This window comes from Peromyscus leucopus, chromosome 18, assembly GCF_004664715.2.
Source record: "Peromyscus leucopus breed LL Stock chromosome 18, UCI_PerLeu_2.1, whole genome shotgun sequence".
Lineage (NCBI taxonomy): Eukaryota > Metazoa > Chordata > Mammalia > Rodentia > Cricetidae > Peromyscus > Peromyscus leucopus.
The window spans coordinates 32,020,893-32,043,228 of record NC_051078.1 but is presented as its reverse complement, the minus strand read 5'-3'; the positions used below and the strand labels follow the sequence as shown (position 1 = coordinate 32,043,228).

General features: G+C 36.9%; 1 protein-coding gene across 2 annotated transcripts in view; it reads left to right on the top strand.

The window, feature by feature from the left end:
* Dcn (decorin) overlaps positions 1–21,640 on the top strand; it is a 33,446-nt gene extending 11,806 nt beyond the window's left edge. For both annotated transcript variants that reach the window (XM_028881200.2, XM_028881201.2), the window contains exons 3-8: positions 528–640; positions 9,983–10,196; positions 11,046–11,159; positions 15,904–15,997; positions 17,922–18,060; positions 20,933–21,640. In XM_028881200.2, the coding sequence (XP_028737033.1) occupies positions 528–640; positions 9,983–10,196; positions 11,046–11,159; positions 15,904–15,997; positions 17,922–18,060; positions 20,933–21,127 (869 nt within the window). In that variant the 3' untranslated portion in view covers positions 21,128–21,640. The remainder of the gene's footprint in view (positions 1–527; positions 641–9,982; positions 10,197–11,045; positions 11,160–15,903; positions 15,998–17,921; positions 18,061–20,932) is intronic.
* Positions 21,641–22,336: the final 696 nt, after the last annotated feature.

Below are 22,336 nucleotides of genomic sequence, written 5' to 3'. Positions count from 1 at the left end.
CTTGGCTGGAGCACTCTATTGATAAAGTATTTGTATGGGTAGTACAGGTTTACAATATGCTCCTATCAAACATTTATAAAACATTTCTTAAGGTGCAACATGTAGTGGGTGATTTGAGAAACATCCTAAAAGAAACACAATTTTCCTTTATGCCAAAAGCAATTCAATTATACAGGAAACATTTTCAGTTTATGACTAAGGAAAAAAATCATGACTTGGTTGGGAGGCATTTTCAACTATAATATATATAAGTCTTGGAGTAAAATGTGTTACAGACAGACCTACCACTGAAACTTTAATTTCCTTGTAAACATACACTTTGTAAGTTGGAAGCAGTTGTAATTCCAGCACTTGGTATCCTGAGGCAGGAGGATTGCAAATGTAAGGGTAGCCTACACAGTGAAGTATTGTCTCAAAAAATTAAAAAAAAAAACAAAAACAAAAAAAAAACCACACTTTTGTGATTCTGATTCTGTCGTTCAGAATTCCTTCACTTAGACTATATATTCCTGTTTCTTTTATGCTAGGTTTGGATAAAGTCCCCAAGGATCTTCCTCCTGACACAACATTGCTAGACCTGCAAAACAACAAAATCACTGAGATCAAAGATGGGGACTTTAAGAGCCTGAAGAATCTGCACGTAAGAACTATTTTATCTTTTCCGTGGTTATAAGATCAGGCTTGCATCATCTTTCCCAAACAAACCTACAGTAAGACCAAAACTAGATGAGGTAATAAAATAACCCACAGGTATGTTTTCAGATTCTCTTCCTGGTGACGGTAAGTAACCAGAAGATGCTAAGCAGCTGCTAAAGTTGAAAAATCACTACTGTTTCTACATATAAACCCTATCTTCAGTACTTACTTCAAAAATCTTTATACCTTAATCTCTGTCCATGTTTTCATGACTATTAAATATGTCTTGCTTTAAATAGACTGCATTTCACTCAGAATAAAACACAAAACACCTTGATGTTAGTGTTATTTTATGCTCTCATTCCTTTAGCTTTCTGTGATTCATTCTCTAAAGAGGCGTGGATAACCTTTGAAATTTTCTTGGGACCACTAGAGTAAGGAAGAATCATCCACACATTGTTTAGTAAATGTATATCTACACATACGTGTATTTATTACATTCTACTTTAGATTGTTCATGTTTGTGTGTTTTCATTTTCCTCTACTCTACTTTAATATCCAACATGATGATTGTCAAGAGTGTGTCAGAAAAGGGAAGACACTTTCAAATGGGTTTCATGAGAACATTTCACAGAAACCTTGTTCATACAGCAGCTGGGAATCAGGAAGGGTCTGTGAAGCATTCGAATCTGAAGAACGTAGCAGGTGTGAGAAACTATAGGGCGCAGCACCAGAAAGCCTCACCTCTGACTTCTCACCTTTGTCTATGTTGCAGAATCTTCTTAGGGGATTGTAAAAACACTAGGTTGAGGCAGAGGTCACCTTCCACAGTCACAGTGTAGTACGCAAAACAGCAAAGAATCAGCATCATTATAGTGGAGAGTGTGTCAGGATTAACTCAGTGTCAAGCTTCTTGAGGCCAACCTTTGTAAGTTCATCTACAGAGGCCACAGGAGTCACTTATCAGTTTTTCAGTCTGACTCTTGTGGGGTAAATATGATTCCTCTCAAACTATCAGTGCACAGTTAATATATGTAAGCCAGGCACCAATGTCTAAAGTATATTGCACTGTGAAAATCTCAGTCTCTGTCCTCCATTGCAGAGCAGCTCTTGAAGTACTACGTATGATCCTTGATGAGCAAATCAAGATGGCCTTAACGAACAAGAGAGGGGCAGTCATGGGTAGAAGGAATATGACTGATGTGTCCTCAACACAATTGATAAAGATGTCTATGTCTACATTGAGTAGAAGGTGACATAACATATTTGAGAGGCCTCAATGAGGAAGAGGGATTACAATTACTTCTGTCAGTAATGAGACAACAAAATTGTCCTAGTGGGAAGAAACTTAATGGAAGCACATTCTCAGTCAATATTAAAATTGAATTTAAAGAGAATTCCCAGAAAAATAGTACTTTTAGTGATATGGCCCCAACTGTGATACTAGTTCATATTATATTTTAATAATGAATGTCATAGTAACATAATTCTGAGGCCTAGAACATTTAATTCACATGTATTTATTTATTATACTCATTGCCAAACTGAGAAAATGTATAATAAAATAGGAAACATATGATAAAATACAAATATAACATGCAACATCCAGCTGTTACATATTAGAATAGATATTGTAGAAATAAAAACAATAATGAATGTAAAGTAGAATAAGCTGCTCTGAAAACATTATGGAGTTAATATAGTCAGGAAAAGATTTAGTAAGTGAATTATTTGACAGCCAAGATGACTTTAGCCATTAATATTCATTCATAAGACAGTATACTAGATTTGTGAAAGAATTCAAATCTTTTTCTCAAACCATAAATTCAATATTGACAATGCTAACAACTAATGTGTAAATTGAAAGAGTTAAAAACAAAATTCTAGGATGCAACGATATAAAAAAAAAAAAAACTCCGTCAAATAAATAAAATAATACTACATGTGAAAATAAATTCAGTTTTCAATATGTCCCAAAGTAAACAACATGTAAGTAGTGAGTATTGTCGCTTCCTGGCCTTTTGGCTAAGATCAAGTGTAGTAGTGAGTATTAAGAGAAAATTCATGCCGGACAGTGGTGGCGCATGCCTTTAATCCCAGCACTCAGGAGGTAGAGGCAGGCAGATCTCTGTGAGTTCGAGGCCAGCCTGGGCTACCAAGTGAGTTCCAGGAAAGGCACAAAGCTACACAGAGAAACCCTGTCTCGAAAAACAGAGGAGAGAGAGAGAGAGAGAGAGAGAGAGAGAGAGAGAGAGAGAGAGAGAGAGAGAGAGAGAGAGAGAGAGAGAGAGAGAGAGAGAGAGAGAGAGAGAGCTCAGATTGTATACCCAATTAACAGGCAGTTTAGAGAAAAACGTGACATAATAGCTTCAAAGGATTAGCTCAGTGTAGAAAGGCAAAGAGCCACGAGGGCTTACTGTATAAGAGAAAACTAAAGTCAGTAGAAAATGAACAGCTGGCAATAAGAAGATATGCAGCCTGAGTACAAGTTACAGGCTTCCATGCTGGAGGAAAGACCGGAGCAGGAACCGGGATCCCCGAAGCTCTTCTCTGCGAGGGTGAACCTGAGCACCAGTCCCGAGCTCACGGCTTTCATCTCGAGGCTTTGCCGCAGACTTGATCGCAAAACCAGCAATATTTGTCCAAGTCATTGCTGAAAGAATTCCATTAAAGTGAAGATAAAGAGCGGGCATCATTCCAATGAACTGAAACACTTTAAAATATGAATTTTCTTTCATAAATTTTATTCCAAATCTACTTTTTTTTAAGGAAGCCCTTACAAAAGCTACAAAACTTCTTAGACATATAAGTACAATCTGGGTAATTTTGGAAAGTTCTTTATAGAGAGACATCCAGTTTCTGAAAGGCTGAAGGCTTCTGCTATCGGTCACAGAAGTTATTTCTTTCCATAAACTTCCTTCTGGAAAGTTGGCGACACAGCCATCATCTTGGCAAACCTTCGTTTCTACTTCAAAGTGTCCATCGGAAGAAGAGGAGAGTTCTTTGGAGCCTGTGATCATGCAGTGGATGCCAGACGGCTCTTTTTCTCTCAGCCTTTTATTCTCGATGTCTTCCTTCCTTGTTATTACGAAAAGAGACCTTATAATTTTGGGTTGGGAAAATTGTACCGAATGACAAGAAAGGGAAGAAACAAAAGTTTAGTGAGGATTGAAATAGAAAAGGTTTAAGGGGAAAACAGAAGTCCTTTATTCTCCAGTAGTTATCTGCATTTACAACTCTGTGGGTTATCGCATGAGTAGTTTTATAGACCATATATACATATAGATGTATATGTAGCCGTATCCTTTATATAATCATAGCGCCCCATTGATATGCTCTTTTGAAGCTACAACTTAATAAATACAGTAAGGAATGGGTTTAAAAGTAAAAATCAAAAAAAAAAATTATCAGCCATTGATAACAAATATCTGGCTGGCACTTGCGATGCTGCGGTTGTAGTTTTCAAATTTAGGAGGCTATATTTTAATCCTCCTGGATGTTCACACTTTAATACCCCTTCTCTATGGATAAGCAAATAGGCAGAGAGCAGTCGGTTGTCTTTTCATAGTCACACAACACGTAAGAGCCAGACCTTGAGTCCAGAAGGTCAGGAGCACTGTGTGTGAGCATGAGCACTAGGTATTGCTTATAAATGTGTGAGGGACTCCAGTTAGACTCTCAGAACAGTACCTGGGACAGTGAAACCCCTACATGAACACATTTTGAGAAAAATGCATACAATATTAAAAGTTGTATTTCAATATTCAACAGAGTAAAACAGATTTTTTTTTTGGTCTGTATTGCATACATGTAACAATGTCAAGATTTTGTGACTGTCCTCTACAGCTGGCATTTAAGGTTTTCTGTTTCATCTTAAATTAAGGTTCTGCAACCTTGAGTACCTGCAAATGCTGCAAATTGCCTTATTCTATATTGTTCTAGCTCAAGCCTTCACTGATTTTTTCTTTTTAAAAATAACTTTTATTTTTAAAAATTATATATTTTGATTATATTCTTTACCCTCCAACAACTTCTCCCAGATCCTCCCCATTTCCCTTCCACCCAACTTCATATTCTCTCTCTCTTTCTCTCAAAACAAATGATCAAAACAAAGAAGCAACGACAAATAAAAATACATAAACAGAAACACAACAACAAAAGCAATATGACAAAGAGTACCAAAATATAACAAAAGACAGGGAGTCCATTTTGTGGTGGCCAGCGACTCCTGGGCATGGGGTCTGGTCTGGAGTGTGATTGATATATCCAGTAACCTTCCAATGCACAAAACTGATTTCCTCTTTCCCAGCAGATCTCACCCACAAATAGTTTCTTAGTTAGGGAGGGAACTTTGTCTTGACTACTTTCTCTCAGTTCTGGAATTTTGTCTTGTTTGAAACTGTGCAGGTCTTGTGAGTACTGTCACAGTCTCTGTTGAGTTCATTTCTGAGAAAGTCCTGTTGTGTCTGGAATACACTGTTTCCTTGGAGCCATCCAGCACCAATGGCTCTTACAACCTTTCTTCCTCTTCCAGATAAATCCCTGAGTCTTTGGGGAGGGGTGTGGTTGATAAAGACATCCCAATTAGGGCTTGGTGCTCTAAAATCTCTCATGCTCTGCACATTGTCCAGCAGTTGATCTCTCTTAATTACCATCTACTGCAAAGAGCAATTTCTCTGATTAAAGTTGAGCAATGCTCTGGTCGATGGGTATAGCAATATGACATTTGAAGTCATTTTATTGCTATTATATTTTAGCAGGGTGATAATAGTAGGTCGTGGAGTTAGGTGTGGGTTCCATCTTATAGAGTGGGTCTCAAATACATTTAAAAAGTGATTAGTTACTCTCATAAAATATATGTGACTATTGCACCAATATATCTTGTAGGTAAGTCCTTGTTGTAGGTCACAGCACTTGTAGCTAGTGATATTAATGATTACATTTCTTTTCCAACAGCATTCATAAGACCTTTCAACACCATGAATGCTAGTCAGTAGGGGGAAGTTTCTAATTGGGCACCAGTTCAATTTCCCCATGTCTGATGACATAAGTAAGTGGTGTCTTCAGGAACAGGGCCTTAGCATTGTGTAGGGTGACCTTTGCAATATCCTATGATGTTTATTTTTTGCTTGTTGTTTTTGAGGAGGTGACAGGGTGAACATCTACAAGACCCCTTTGGCTGAAGATTCAACAGGATGTAACCTATCCCTGACACAGAGAGTTTTACTTGGTAGCATAAGATATCTTGTTGGGGCATTGTCTCCCCTATTGCATGGTGACTCCATTTAAATTTCACATGTATATGTATTTTAGGAAGCTTCTACTATAGTAGGTTTCCAGATAGCTGTTCAAAAAGCCTTTAACATTGTTTGTCCTTACCCAAATTCCCTCCTTCACCCTTATCTCTCATCCCCCTCCTACTTAAGCTTCTTAGTTAATTTCTACTTTCTCTATTATAGTTTTATATTCTATTTTCCCTTAATTGGAAGATTCCCTTCTTGTCCCTTACTACCTGCCTAAAAGTTACTCTGTTTGTATTTTAATTGAAACACACATATCTAAAGCATAAAACTAACATCCATATCTATGAGCAAACAAGCAATATGTAATTTTTGGAGTCTGTGTTACCCCAGACAGGACGATTGTTTCTACATCCTTACCATTAATTTATCTGCAAACAATTTAATTCTTTTTAACAGCTGAATAATATTTTATTGGAAATATGTATCATATTTTCATTATCCATTCATTAGTTGATTGGCAGCTTGGCTTTTTTCAATTGCTGGCTGGCTATTGTAGGGCAGCAATGAACACAGATGAGCAAATATCTCTGAAGTGAGATGTAAAGTCCTTTGGGTATATAACTAGATCGTGTGGTACATCTATTGTCAGCTTTTTGAGGTACCATAACATCTTTTCCACAGTAGCTTTAGCAGTTTGTACTCTCAAAAACAATTAATAAATGTTTCCCCTTCCCTAAATCCTTCCTAATCATCATTTGTTTTCATTCTGACTGGGGAAAGAAGAAATCTCAAGTTCAGTTTTCATTTTACTGATAGCTAAGAATGGTGAACATTTCTTCAAGTGTTTGTGTGTTTCATCCTTTGAGAACTCTCAAAGTTCCTTGAAGAACCCTATTTTTTGTTCAATTGTTTCTTGAGACAAGGTTTCTCAGCATAGCCCTGGCTGTTCTGGAATTTGCTCTGTAGACCAGGCTAGCCTCAAAATCAGAGATCTGCCTGCCTCTGCCTCTTAAGTGTGGGTACTAAAGGCATACCAGGCTCCAAGACCCATTTTTAATTGGGTTATTTGTTTTCTTTATGTTCAGTTTTTTTTTTTTTACTTCATTGTATATTCTATTATGTCTAGTAGACTATAATATTATTATATCAATGCTCTGTCTGTTTTATAATTGGTAAGGATTTTTTCCCACTTTGTAGTTTTCCACTTTGCTCACATGATAATTTCCTTTGCTGTACAGAAGGTATTTAGTCTCATCAGGTAGTATTTATTGTATTAATCATGGATCTTAATGCCTCAATGGGACCTATTGGGCCCTGTTGGGGTCCTGTGAAGATAGTCTTTTTGCCAATGATTTCAAGCCTATTCCCAATTCTTCTTCTATCATATTTAGGGTATCTGGTCTTATGTTGAGGTCATTGGCCCATTTGGAGTTGAGTTTTGTGCAAGGTTGTAGATGTGGATTTATTTTCATTCATCTGCACTCAGCCATTCAGTTGACTAGCACCATTTATTGAAGATGCTGTCTTTTCTTCCCACATCTATTTTTGGCTTGTTTGTTAAAAACCAGGTGTCTGTAGGGGTGTGGAATTATGTTTGGGTCTTCAATTTTTTTTCTATTAATGAATGCGTCTGTTTTATTTTTTTATGCCAACACCATGCTGTGTTTATTTAAATATCTCTGGAATGCAACTGGAAATCTTGGATGGCGATACCTCCAACAGGTCTTTCATTATTCAGGATTGTTTTGGCTATTGTCATTTGTGTGTGTGTGTGTGTGTGTGTGTGTGTGTGTGTGTGTGTGTGTGTGTTTTCATATGAACTTTAAGATTGTTTTTCAATTTCAGTGTAAGAATGGTATTGGAATTTTGATAATGATTGCTTAGAATCTGAGGATTGCTTTGGGTAGAATGGCCATTTTAATAGCATCAGCATTAATAATCCATGAGCACAAGAGATCTTTCAATATCTTCCTTTCCAATGTCCTATAGGATTTTATTATACAAGTCTTTCATTCCCTTGGTTTGAGTTGGCCCAAAATACTTTTGAGTTATTGTGAAAGGTATTGCTTCAGTGACTTCTTTCTCAGGATGTGTGTCATCTGTATATAGGGAGGCTCTTTATTTTTGTGTGCCAATTTTGTATTCTGCTACTTTGCTGAAAGTGTTTAGCTGCTGTGGAAGTTTCTTGATGGGGCCTGGATTAGATAGTTCCCTTCTTATTTGTATCCCATTGATCTTCAGTTGGCTTATTACTTTAGCTAACACTTCAAGTTCTATGTTTAATATGTATGAAGAGAGTGGACATTCTTGTCCTTTTCTTGATTTTAGAATGATTTTAGAATTTGGGGTTCTATTCATTTATGAAGATGATTATGGGCTTACTGTAAATTGACTTCATTGCTTTGTATAAATTAATCTTTTATAGTTTTTACATTTTAAGTTTGTCTAGCAAAAGCAGTTCAGATTTTTGTAAGCACATAATAAAAATATGTACTTAGCCATCTTTACATTATCTTTGTTATGTTTTGTAATCTTAAACTTTTTTCTCAGAGTTTTGATAATTAACATTTGAAAGCACCAAACTCACATCATTTTAATTAAAAACTTAAAATTAACATTTCAATTAGTTTAGATAAGCCTGCCAAGGATAATCTTGATTATAGTTTCTTTTTCTTTAAATAACACAAATTGGACATTGTTTATTCTTTTCTTTTTTTGAGGTAGGGAGGTCACCAGGCTGGAGGTACAGACTTGGGAGGACTGGGAAGTGAGAGTGATTAGGGTGCATGATGTGAAATTCCCAAATAATGAATAATCAATAAAAAAATATTATGTTGGGAAAGATTATCTGAATCCTTGGATTTTAGGTTTAAAAAAAAAGACATAGAAATGATTGCTTTTATATAGTCCAAAATGACCCCCAAATACATTTATGCACACATTCATGTATATTTTAAAAGTATGCCAGTAATGGTTATTGGTACACATTGGTGTACAATGAAATTAAAACAGAAAATCAAAAACTTAAATGGCCAGGTTTTCTCTTCAGGAGCACCATAGATAGAGACTATTTATTTATTTATTTGCACTATTACTGTATTAGACATCACCTTCAATTTATAAAACACTATCCAGCTTCAACTCTTGACAGGGGTTACCACACTAGTAAAGTCTCAATATTTCCACCATTCTCAATATTTCCACCATTACATAAATCATTACTGATCCCAGCACCATTGTCTCCTTTCTAGTGGGCAAAGAGGCTAATAATAAATCATATGTGTGAGAGTTGAGGTTAAAGGACTTATCCCTAGCTCTGGGAGTGTTGCCAGACATAGCCTTCATCTGACAGCCCACTTGGGAACTGCCTTTGCCAGAAGAGAGCCACCTCACTCAAGGTCATGTGTCTCTTTTCAAAATGGCTCCACAGAACTCCAATAGCTCAAAAGAGACCAACCCTTCTCTGTCCCAGGGCAGACACCCCAAATAACTCAACAGTACTCCAAACTTGCTTGCCACAGCTTCCAAATTGACAAAGCCTGTCTTACAAGTGGCATCATTGTTAGATGATGGGCTTACTCTTTTATGACACTTGTTACTAAAGTCAAGCCCAGCTTCCTCCTAGATCTGACGGAGCCCGTCGACACAGGGCACAGCAGGAATAAAGAAAACCCAAGACAGAAGAGACCTAAGCACAACTCCCTGAAGCCTCCTGCTGTAGGGGTGACAGCAGTCTCTTCTACTTACAGTCACCTACTACAGCTACAATCAGCTCCTCAGTTCTGGTGACAGTATAACCTAAGGTCATTCATGACAGGCAGAAAGGTTGATGCTGGAATGAGATCCGTGGCACTGATGGTTTCTAGGAATCTGATGTTACTCAGTGATTTCTTTAGCATCATTTATTTAAAAAAAAAATATGAGTATGTGTACACGCAAACATCCCCATGAGAGGAGGATGTTTCCACAATGCTCCTAATTTCTTGTGATTTTCTGAATTTCTGTACTAGATTCATGAAAAGAATGATTTGACTCCATAGATGTTTTATGTATATGTGTGGATGATTTTGGATTTCAGGTAATGTGTTGTTCAATCTTTACAGACCTTGATTCTTGTCAACAACAAGATCAGCAAGATCAGCTCTGGGGCGTTCACACCTCTAGTGAAACTGGAAAGGCTTTATCTGTCTAAGAACCAACTGAAGGAACTGCCGGACAAAATGCCCAAAACCCTCCAGGAGCTTCGCGCCCACGAGAACGAGATCAGCAAAGTGCGGAAAACCGTGTTCAATGGACTGAACCAGATGATTGTCATAGGTACAGATCTGATTATAGCTTGAGGACCAGACACTAGGGTTCATGAATGGATTTCAAGTAATCCTTAGCTGTAGAAAGGAGATGGAGTCAGAGACTCGTATGTCTGAGGGTTGTGTGAACAGCCGTCGCAGCTTCGGGAGAAAGGGGACATTCTTCTTTGATGATCTGAGAACGTGAAGGGAGGACAGTATACTGAGTTATATGAGCAGGATGCAGGATGGACAGTGTTTAATCAGAGAGTTTTGGAGAAACCATTCTATAGCAGAGATCTTTTGGGTACTGTCCACCTGTAGGTTATTTCTTTTCTAAAAATGTTTTATAAGGTTTTGGTGGGTGTGTGATTATTAAATGTGATTTTACAATTGGCTTGAAAAATGATAGATTTAAATTCTTTAGCAACATTTAGGAAATTTATAACATGAAGTATGATTTATTAATACCTACTTAGCATTTCTGGGAAAATTATAAATAGTGCCATGGCTATTCTTTTTCATAAATACTTTTTATTGTTTGTTTGTTTGATTGATTGATTGATTCATTCATTCATTCATTCATACAGGGATCCATTATATAGCCCAATCTGCTGTTGAATAGGGAGTGCTCTTCCTTCCCGAGGCCCATGAGTGTTGGGGCCCATGCCATCACATCATTTGTTTTAGTAGGACAAAGTTTCATTTCATTTTGATGTATCTCTAAAGAAAATGGTCTTTCCTTCTATTTTTTTTTAAAAATTTGTTTCTCAGTCAAGAAGTTATTGAAAGCTAATATTATTTTTCTAGAATCTTCACTGAAGCAGACACAGATATCCTAAAATGTCTTCTAAGAGCCTTACGCTTTTTGTCTTTGTAGAACTGGGCACCAACCCACTGAAAAGCTCTGGAATTGAAAGTGGAGCCTTCCAGGGAATGAAGAGACTCTCGTACATCCGCATCGCAGACACCAACATCACTGCTATCCCTCAAGGTGACAGGAAATTCTCCAAAAATAGTTTGAGAAATCAAATTCTAACAGCTTTGACATTAAGAAAATGATTGTGGAGATTTAAATTGGGATACATGTGGCAAATGTACCTTCAGTGAACTCTCAATTCCTGGAAGTGGTTCTTTTGGGCCTACCAGACTTTTGGGTTATGCAAACACAGGTAGACTTCTATAAAATCCCTTCTAAGAGGCTGGCTGGCTGTGGCACACACCTTTAATCCTAGCACTCAGGAGGCAGAGCCAGGTGGATCTCTGTGAGTTCGAGGCCAGCCTGGTCTACAGAGTGAGCTCCAGGACAGGCACCAAAACTACACAGAGAAAGCCTGTCTCGAAAAACCAAAAAAGAAAAAAAAATCCCTTCTAAGATGTAACTTAAGGCACAGTAAGCTTGTATTCTGCATTTATGATTTCCTAAAGAAAAAATACAGTTAATAAGAATGCACTAGTAATTTGTTTGAAAAAGCAAAGGAAAAGATTATACTCATACTTGGCAGTATATCTGTAATTGAACCAAATTTTACTTTGATTTTCTAATCCTGCAGGGAATTCTTGTCACTGTAAAATCTTCCATTCATTCCTATCTCAATAAGGTGATCCAACTGCTGACTCAGTTGTGGTCCTCATAAAGAATGTAGACTTCAGAATCTTTGCTTGGGTTCAAGTTGTCATTAACTGGCTCAAGAACTCTCAAATTCTTAGGGTTGGGGTCTCAAAATTAAGTAGAACATATGGGTATAGATAAGGAGGGGACTAATATTGCCTTCTATTACTCTTTGGAAATGTGTTAAAGTTTTAAGCTTACATACACAGAGTACACCGAGACATATAAGTGAGGAAGAGACACTTTCCTTGTGCCAACCAGAGCCGGAACACTGAAGGGTGATCAATGTTGTCACCGCTGCATCTGCTGCCACACCGAACCCTGTCCAGGTGAACCAGCAAAGGCAGCAAAACACCTCAAAGAAGTGCCTTGAACTTTACATTTCTCTCTCCTCAAAGCTCAGTCTCACAAAAGTCACTCCGTGTTTCCTGCCTGTCCCTCACCCCTGCCCTCTTCAGCATAGGTGCCTTTCTCTGGAACTGGGTATTAGGTGCAAATCCTCAATTACAGGAAACACTGGTTATTTTTAGATCATAGAAAGCTTTCTGACAATCCTTGCCTACACAGTCTTTGTATACAGAGGGTGGCTTTGGTGCCATGCAAAATAACTATTGGGATAGACAGGTACATACATGCATGTATTACATACATGCATACACACAGGTGTGTTAAATGATAGATTAACGAGTAAGACAGCTAGCTAGATAAGCACATATTTATTCATAACTTAAAAAGTGTGTCTGTTTTGAGTCTCTAATTTCTTGCCTGCAACAAATGCTCTTTTTATATGAAGCATAGGGAAATTCAATATATATGTTCACATATACCCAATTAATTATGGATCAAAAATACTTAAAAGATTTTTTTCTTTTTTAGTGGCAAACTATTCCTGCCACTATTCCCAATATGGTATAGTGTAACAATTATTCACAATGCATTTAAATTGTATTAGAAATTATAAGAGGAGGTAATTTAGAGAATAAAGACACATATGCATAGATTTTATGCAAATATGTCATTTATACAATGGAGTTGAACAACTGCAAATTTTGCCTTACCAAGAGAGTTTGCACCAGTCTTCCAGATACAAAGTGACAAACGCATGTATGTATACCTACACACATTGACAAATGTGAATCCATATATACTACATTATATATATGAATTATATAATATATATAATGAACTATATATATTATATATATATATATATATAATGAACTATACCCAATATATCCATAATATCCTTAAGCTGTAGGAAATGAAGCAGTTGAAAATTTCCAATCACTTGCTGCCGCACGTCACTTGCTTTAGGGACAAATTTTGGCTTTGACTTTACTGTCTTTCCTAATGCATGCTCCAAAATGTCTCTCAGTGACAAATTTCATTATTTAGTGTCCATTTCCCTTTACTTTGTATCTGTCCTCTCTGTCCTGTGAACAAATTCTCACCACTTCTGGCTTGCTTGTATGGACTTCCTCACAATCAATCAAAGTTTACAATACAATTAATTAAGTGCCCACAAGTGCTAGATTTTGTGTCAGACTTATTTTATGGATTGAGGAGTCCCTATATAGTAGTATTGTCCTGGTTATAATAAGAAAATCCAGGCTCAGAAAGTTGAAGGAAAGAGCCGGATCTTAGAGATGAAAATTGATAGAGTTGAGGTTTCAGTGGAAGACCTCAGAGTTCACAGGATCAATTATTTGACTTAGGTCTTCTTATTTATGCACATGTATACATAAACATCTATATATACATGTACTTTTCTAATTTGTGAGTTTGTCGTTCTTAGGCTGGGAATCTTATTCCTGAATATCACTAGATGCCTTATTATCTTTTCTCCCATAAGTCATAAAAGTGCAAAGTCAATATAGTATAGAGATTATAATATTGTAATTTTGAGGTAGACCAGCCCAGTAAAGGGTATAACACCATCTTGCAGTTATTCTTTGACTTTAGGATAAAAATATTCACATTTGTAATACATGAGTTTAGTCAACTACAAATGTAAGTACTAATATCAAATACATTCTAGCATTGCCATGAGGCTTACCAGAGAAAAGTGAAGCTTGTACTGTGTAAGTAAAGCACCTATACCAAGCTGATTTTTGTTTATTTTGCCTCCAGAATGAAAAGTTAAAGGAAAAAAATACGTCACTAGAGAACAGATTCTTTGGCCAAGTATCACTGTAGGGAAGGATGATGAGGATCATTTTAAATTGAATTATCTGCAATAATGCAACCTTTCCCTTCATATTCAAACTTCTTCCTGGCCCCAATTTTTGGGAAACTGAGATCCTGGAAAGAGGCATTTAGGAGCCAAGACACAGTAATAGAGGGACAGTTTAGTGGTATTCCACTGGCACTGCTTAAAAAACAACAAAGCTTCATTGAGTTAGAGAGGGAGGGGGGCATCTCGGATTTGCTTTATTAAATACACCCTTGTCACACTTTCGGGGGACTTTTAAATTTTCATTTATTTACGTCTAGAAGATGACAGTGGTCGAAATATCTTATTACAAAAGTAGTTGTGATTTCATAATATTTATTCATGAGAAAAATTCAATTATTATTTAATTTCCTCTGGCTTAGAGAATGCTATTTTAAACTCTCCCGTCTAGATGGAAGCATAGCACACTTCCTGTTTGAAACTTTTAAATTTATAACTTTTAGTCTCTGTTTCCTTAATAAGAAAAGGAATTGATTTTCATTATTTTTAGCATTGAGAAAATTAATGTCGTTGAGAAAAGTAACATGGTCAGTGTTTGGTACATAACAGAGACAGGACAAGCAGAAGTTATTAATTTATTTCTTCATGTTTTCATAGTATCTGACACTTAAAGCATTCATCTACAAACAACCTTAACAATTTTAAAACCGACATATAAGAATTATTGCAATAAATACAATTATTAACATAATTAGGTGGGTGTAATGCAAATTTCATAGCAACGAAATCTGTTATTTCCTTATTATGTGTCTTTATAGACAAAGAGAAGTGAAACTTGCTTCAACCAGTTACTAGATCTACATGCATCCATTTACTGTGTTCTTTGTAACTGTTGTTATTCTTTACAGTGGGACACTGAATTTTCAACAGCCATATAAACACACAGTCCTATATAAACACATAGCAGATGCAGAAAAATGAAAATAAATTCAAATATTGCTTATTATTTACATTACTAAATCTTGGGAAATAGCAACCCTTCATGAAGTATTGTTGAGAGTTTAGTGGCCCTTGGGATGTCAGATTATTTATCCAGGTCTCTATGAATGTCAGGTTACTTACTATAGGGCTCTTCACAGCCCTCTTACAAAGAAAGAGTCTGGATGTAGTAGGGCCATGTAAGCTAGAGGTTCTCAACCCGTGGGTTGCGACATTCCTTTCACAGTGGTTACCTAAGACCATCAGAAAACACAGATATTTACATTACTACTTATAACAGTAACAAAATTACAGTTATGAAGTAGCGATGAAAAATAATTGTGTGGTTGGAGGTCACCGCAGCACGAGGGTCACAGCATTGGGAAGGTTGACAGCCACTTCCATGGTATGTTTTTGCCATGCTGCCCAGTCATGGTGCAGAGGCATCCAACACTCTCACGGAGAAGTCACGTCAAAGGCCCAACCTCAGCACAGTACACTAGTGCTTGTTATGACTAATACTTGTAAATGGCATACCTGCTTCTATTTATATAAAGACTTTGCTGATAACACTGATGCATAATTCTTCCATGACAGTTCCAATGTTCACCTCCTCATTTTGTCCTACATCCCAATTGTTCATAAAACAGCAGCAGTGTGAGCCCATGGACACAAGTGAAAAGAGCTGTGAGGGGTTCGATGTGTGACTTCCATCCTCCGGGTACCAGCAGAAAAAAAAATTTATCACATGATGTAAAGAGTTCATCATTTTATCTAAGTCCCTCTCAGGTAGAAGCAGTCAAGTGTCACATCCCTTTAGAGTGTGTATTTGTTATCATAAAAAAAGAAGGAAAAAGATGAAGCTCAAGATGATTTGAAATGGTTTTTAGAAATCGACAGTATGCGTCCCCATGGAAAGACGTTCTGTGTGTATGATGCCTCTCGGCTGAGCCAGCATCTGTTTGCATGTTCCAGGTCTCCCTCCTTCCCTCACTGAATTGCACCTGGATGGAAACAAGATCACCAAAGTTGATGCATCCAGCCTGAAAGGACTGACTAATTTGGCTAAGTAAGAAAATGTATTATTTTCTATCAAAACGATGAGGGGGTGTGTTATTCATCTTTAGAAGTATGATGCTCTACCCATTTTTATTCTATCTCAAGTTAAAATATTTTCGAAGCAAAATTTCAGTTTATCTGTTGCATTCTTGGCAAAAGTCAATGAACTATTACAGTTACTATAGACAACAAGATTGATCATATATTTTTTGTTTATAGATCTTTTGTAAAGGTATTCAATTAAAAAATGAAATGTCCATTTAGTATATTCTAATTTAGTATTATCAAGGAGAAAGTTAAGAAAACTACAAGTTAATCCAAATTTGAGAATGTATTCAAATGGCATCTATATGAACATAGAAATATTACTTTCAGAATAACTTCAAAGAAATTCTCTAACCCCTGTTCTCTGAAGGACTTGAAAGAAAATATCATTACACATTTATTGCAAGCTCACAAAAGTAAAAATTCTTTTTTTTTTGTGGCCCTGCCTATCTGTATTTTTTCTTTTTACATCATCTGCACATTTTAGCTATTACTTCAAAGTAAAGCCAGGACCATACTTGGGAGGCTTTATTTATGTAAGGCCAGCATCTGAGTTCCAGTGGGCTCAAGCCTTGGACCTACCTGATAGCTAGAGAAATCATTCAGAAATCTCCAGACCACTCCTTTGCATGGGAAAACACTTGATAAACATTCTCCTCGTCCCCTGCAGCTGTTAAATGTCTTTCATTATTCTGGTATCTGCCCTATGGATTAACAGTTTTCTGCTTTGGGCGGTTTTGTCCCTAGAATGTTTAGTGGATTAGTCGTGCTTCCAAGCCAACTTCTTCTGGCTTGGACTCCCATTAATATCATAGAATCTTCATTTTTTATGTCTTTAATTTAAGACATATGAACCAAGACCTCCACCAAATGGAACTTGTAAAGCATAGAGAAATGACTCAGATGCCTGACTGGGAGGAAGTGAAACTCACACCAAGCTGATCCAGATTTTCACTAAAGGGTCATTAGAGAACCTGTTTTCATCCAAGACAGCACACTAATTCTATTTATTGTTCTAGAAGGTAGGCTTACCTTCTTACCTTTGTTCTTTACCAAATGGATTTGCATGTTTATTACATGTAGAAATCAATTCATGGTTATTTGTTGACTATGTTACTTTCCACACTAATTCTATGTTAGCACTTGATTTACACTACAAGACAGTTTCTATTTCAAAGGAGAGGAATGGAATTAATCAAGTCATAACATTGCCTTTTATAATTTCCAAGATGATCTCAGAATGCTACAGAAGAATTTTTATTCAATTTATCCATTCAGGAGTCTCAATTAAGGTCATGCTGAGCTGAGATGTTGAGAATAGGTTTTTAGGGTGATGGAGATGATTCTGTTAGTCAAGTCAATGTTGTTCATCATGAATACTTAAGACCAGGTTCCCTACATAAAAACCTAAGCCTTATGGCACTTACCCTGGAAGAAAGGGACAAGGGGATCCCAGGAGCTTGCTGACTGCCTAGTTTTGACAAATTGGTGATCCTATGTTCAGTCAAAGACTATCTCAAAAACTAAGGTGGAAAATTATGGAGGAGGATAACCAGTGTTGATTTCTGGCCTCTGAACCATGCATACATATGTATATGCTCATGCAACTTGGCACACACCTCATACAACTACACACACACCTGCACACATACATGAACAAACACACACACACACACACACACACACACAGAGAGAGAGAGAGAGAGAGAGAGAGAGAGAGAGAGAGAGAGAGAGAGAGAGAGAGAATAGTCTTTGTCTAGGCTCAGAAAAGTGAGAAACAGCCAATGCAAAAGCAAGAAATGCGTGATCAATTGCTCAATTACCTACAGTCCATAAGAAAGGGATTCCTGACTGCTGTGCACACTATGTTTTTCTGTTCTCTTCTGCAGGTTGGGGTTGAGTTTCAACAGCATCTCTGCTGTAGACAATGGCACTCTGGCCAACACTCCTCATCTGAGGGAACTCCACTTGGATAACAACAAACTTATCAGAGTGCCTGGTGGGCTTGCGGAGCATAAGTACATCCAGGTAATGCAAAGCCATTCCTACTTATGAGGATCATCTGAAGAGGATCTCCTCCTGTGATTCTAGGAGGAAGGGTAGTCTCCTTGGGAATAGATTTTAGTGTCATAGCCCTCTACCATAACAAAAATCCCATGAGCTAGAGGCTTGAAAAAAATTCATGGCCTAAGATCAGGATGCTAGCAAGGCTGGGTTCTAGTGAGGGCCTCACCCAGCTGTTGAACTCCAGATATCAGCTCTTAGTCTCACATGAGTGTCTTCTTGTAAGGACAGTAATCCCATTTGAGACTGGTCACTTTCCAAAGGCCCATCCCCTACCCCACATTATTGGGATGACAGTTTTAAAACACAAACTTGGGAGGATACAAATTCAAGCTACTGCATATAAAGAAACTTTAAATATTGTCATATATATATATATTCTTATTGTGTAGTAAACATGCCTAACTTATTAATTTTTAAAATAACTATATAAAATAAAATTGATGTAACTTTCTTGTCTTAATGGGGTTGGGGTGTTCACATTTACCACTAAGGAAGACATTAGCTGGAACTGTTTTGCAAATGCTCTTTATCAAGTGACAGAGCACCCTTCCATTCCTAGCTTAGCCAAAATTTTGAACACTTTCTTCTTTGCAAGAATTGTCTGTGCTTGTTGAGTTGATATTTTGTATTTCATTGTTAATACAGTGTGTCAAATTAATTCATCCAAGTTGTTAAAACAGTTTTATATTCTTGAGATAAATCATTCTTGGAAATAGTATTCAGTCCTTCTATACATTGTGAAATATAGCTTCTTAATATTTCATTCAATATTTAAAAACTTTTGTTTATTTGACTACAATTTTCTTTTATAGTTTTTGTCTGGCCTTTGAATTAGAAAACACCAACCTGATAGGATGTGGAATCTGCTTCTTCTTGTTCATGGTCTATTGCTTGTCATATTCCTTGACATATTCTTCTCTCATTTTTTGGCATGAGCTATCAATTCTTACTAAGTGTTATTTGCTTTTCTTGACAAGTTCTGCTGGAATAGAGGATAGTAATAACAATATAACATTTTCAAAATGTAAGAATCCTAAAAGTTTTATCAAAATGATTGCTTTGGTTATAACAATAATCTTTCCTGGTTTTTAATGTTACATACCATTGTCCCTTTACATAATTACATGAATAAGGGCGTTTTAAACACTATGCAGATATGGATTTCCCTGCAGGTGACAGATTACAAATCCTCACTTGAAAATCGTATTTCTAAAGTCTTTACTTCAAATTTATTTTGGATTATCTCACTATATAGCCTAGCCTGCCCTCAAACTCATGAACCTCTTACCCCATCACCTAAATATTAGGATTATAGGTGTGTTTCATTATGTCTGGTTGATGTCTCTTTAGGTTTTAAGTAAATCTGGTGTCTAATGACACTAAGAAAATTTATGACCAAATTACCATTGTGTTACGCATGACAACAAAATGTATTTTATAAAATGTTTTCATGGATTTAAAGCTCAATATTTCTAGAGTAGGGTTTGCAAATTAAATATCAGCAGAGTATGATGTTGGTACTTTCTTGTAACCCCAGAATGAGAGACGCTGAGGCAGGAGAATCAAAAACTTGAGGATAATTTGAACTACGCAAGGAGAGTGTCTCAAAAACAAAAAAATCAAAAGGAAAACCTTTTTAAGCCTACCTTTGTAAATGCATACTTAAGTATACTTTGGAGTTTGTGTTTGTTTATTTAAATTCTAATGTGTAAATTTTCCTTTATTGTTCAGTTTATTATATATTACTTCTTCCTATAGATCTTTATTAAGTAGTTTAGTTTTATATTTTTGCTCTACAGGTTTGATATTCAATGTAGATAGTACATGATAAATGCATATCCAATGTATGAAATGACCCCCATTCAGTCACTGTATTTCTTAACTATCTGCTTTCTGCAGAGGCACTGGAGATGTAGCCATGAGCAAAGGGAACAGCTTCTTCCCTCATTAAACTTTTGCTCTAGAAAAGAAAAACAGAGAAAGCCCCATTACATTGCATAGTGATAACTGCTATGAATAAAGATAGACGTAGCTCTGAATTAAGAATGGCAGATAGGAATAATGAGAGAAGGCGTGTCTGAGAGGAGAAAATGAGGCAGCAAGCCTACAGATGCCTTAGGGCAGTTACTGCAGGGGAGGAAGCCTTTGTGTGACACTGGACTGGGCTTGGACAGTGACAGGATAAGATACAAGCTTGGAGCAGAATGGTGTCAGACTGTAGGATGGGAAGGTTCTGGTGAGAACTTGCTTCCCCCCTCTTCCCCCAGGAAAGCACAAAGTGTAATTTTCACCTTCTCCTGTTTTTGTGACATGGATCGTCTTTTAATTTTACCTTTGGACTGCCCTTTTTTATTGGTGGTGTTGGTAGTGGCTAGTTTTAGAGTTCCTCTGGGATGTAATTTTTTTTTTTTAGAAAAATGGACTTTTGAAATACAAAGGAGAAAGGAGGAGGAGCAACCAGCAGTTTCAACAGTTAAGGAAGGGGCCTAGAAACTTAAGCTGGGCTGTTGGAATAGACATGAGGAGGACCACTCTATGATGCACTTTGAAGATTAGAGAGCAGAGCTGGATGATGGGGTAGAGAATCCATGTGGAAGGTGAGTGCAAGTATAATTGTAATGTTTCCAGCCTGAGCATCTAGAAGGATTGGCATGAAATTTACAGAGACAGAGGAAGGAAAAACAGCTTTTGAGAGGAAGGCAGGGAACAGAATTTGGTTTGAGGAGTCATAATGTATTCATATCAAAAGGTCCAAATGAAAAGCAGTATTTACGTGAAGAACCTCAATACACATACTGGGAGAATAATCCTTCCGCACTATTTCATGTTACAGGTTGTCTACCTTCACAACAACAACATCTCCACAGTCGGGTCAAATGACTTCTGCCCACCTGGCTACAACACTAAGAAGGCTTCGTACTCCGGAGTGAGTCTTTTCAGTAACCCTGTCCAGTACTGGGAGATCCAGCCATCCACCTTCCGATGTGTCTATGTCCGCTCTGCCATTCAACTCGGAAACTACAAGTAACTCCCAACCAGCCTCATTTTTATAATCTGGCAAAGAAAAAGAAAAAAGAAAAAAGAAAACCCAGAAAACAGTCTGTCAATATCATTACTAAAAGGAAAAAAAGAAAAGAAAGCTAGATGCTGGAAACTCAAGCATATTGTGGATGCCTTTTCCACACAATCTATTATGCATCAAGCCAAATATGCAGATTAAATAATTGCCTACAATAAAAGTATTTTGCCTGCAATATTCAGAATCATTTTTAAAAGTTTCTGTAGATGTGAATGGAGCTATCAAACATTATGTAACTACACAGGTCAACCATTTAGTAATGCTTTTAAAAGAACCAAATACAAAGTCTTTTGTAATTCATAGAGCTAAATTAACTCTTTTGACATAAAGGCAAATGCCAAACTCTAGCAATGTATTAATCTACTTTATTATTGGTAAAGCCTCATTTGAATACATCAATTCAATATAGGCTGTGTAAAATTTCACTGTCATTATATTGGAAAATAAAATTTTAAAAATGCATTCAAAATGGGTATTTTATAAATATTTAATTCTAAACATTCCTGAAATTTCTGGGCAGTTAACAATAATAGCATATATTTTCAAATTCTTAGCCTTTCCTCTACTCTTTATATTTACATGTGAGAGTGAAAATGAGTATTTTCTACATTTAGTGTTAAGCTTATAAATCAGGAAGCAGATTCGGTTTCATTAGCACAGAGAACTCATATTTCCCACATTCATTTATGAAATCAGTTTCAAAAGAACTGTGTGCACCATCGGGCTGCTTGTCTAGACATTTGTGCATTTACTCATGTGCTGGAAATCGATACTGCCATGAGTTAGCTGGTGACCTTAGGAAAGTATTTTTGAGTTGAATCTTGAGACAGCTATCGAATCAGGCAATTAAGCATGTCTCAGGAGTGGGCTGCTGGCTTAGAGAATTTATGACTTGGAATGTTTGGGCCATCAATACCTAGTGCAAAAGTATGCAAGAACAGTCTGGTCCTGCTGCAAAGTTAGACTTCTTATGGTCAGCAATTGTAAGACAGCACATTAAACCTGGCTTTAACCACAAGGGGTGTGTGCTCATTATTCGGGATGAGCCTTCTGGTTCTCTTCAGTCGGAGCTCCCACCAGCTCCCCCTCCTTCTCTTTCAGCTCTGTTCCCTTTCCTTTCCCAGGCTGGCTTCCCTTAGGACCGTAAAGGATGGACTC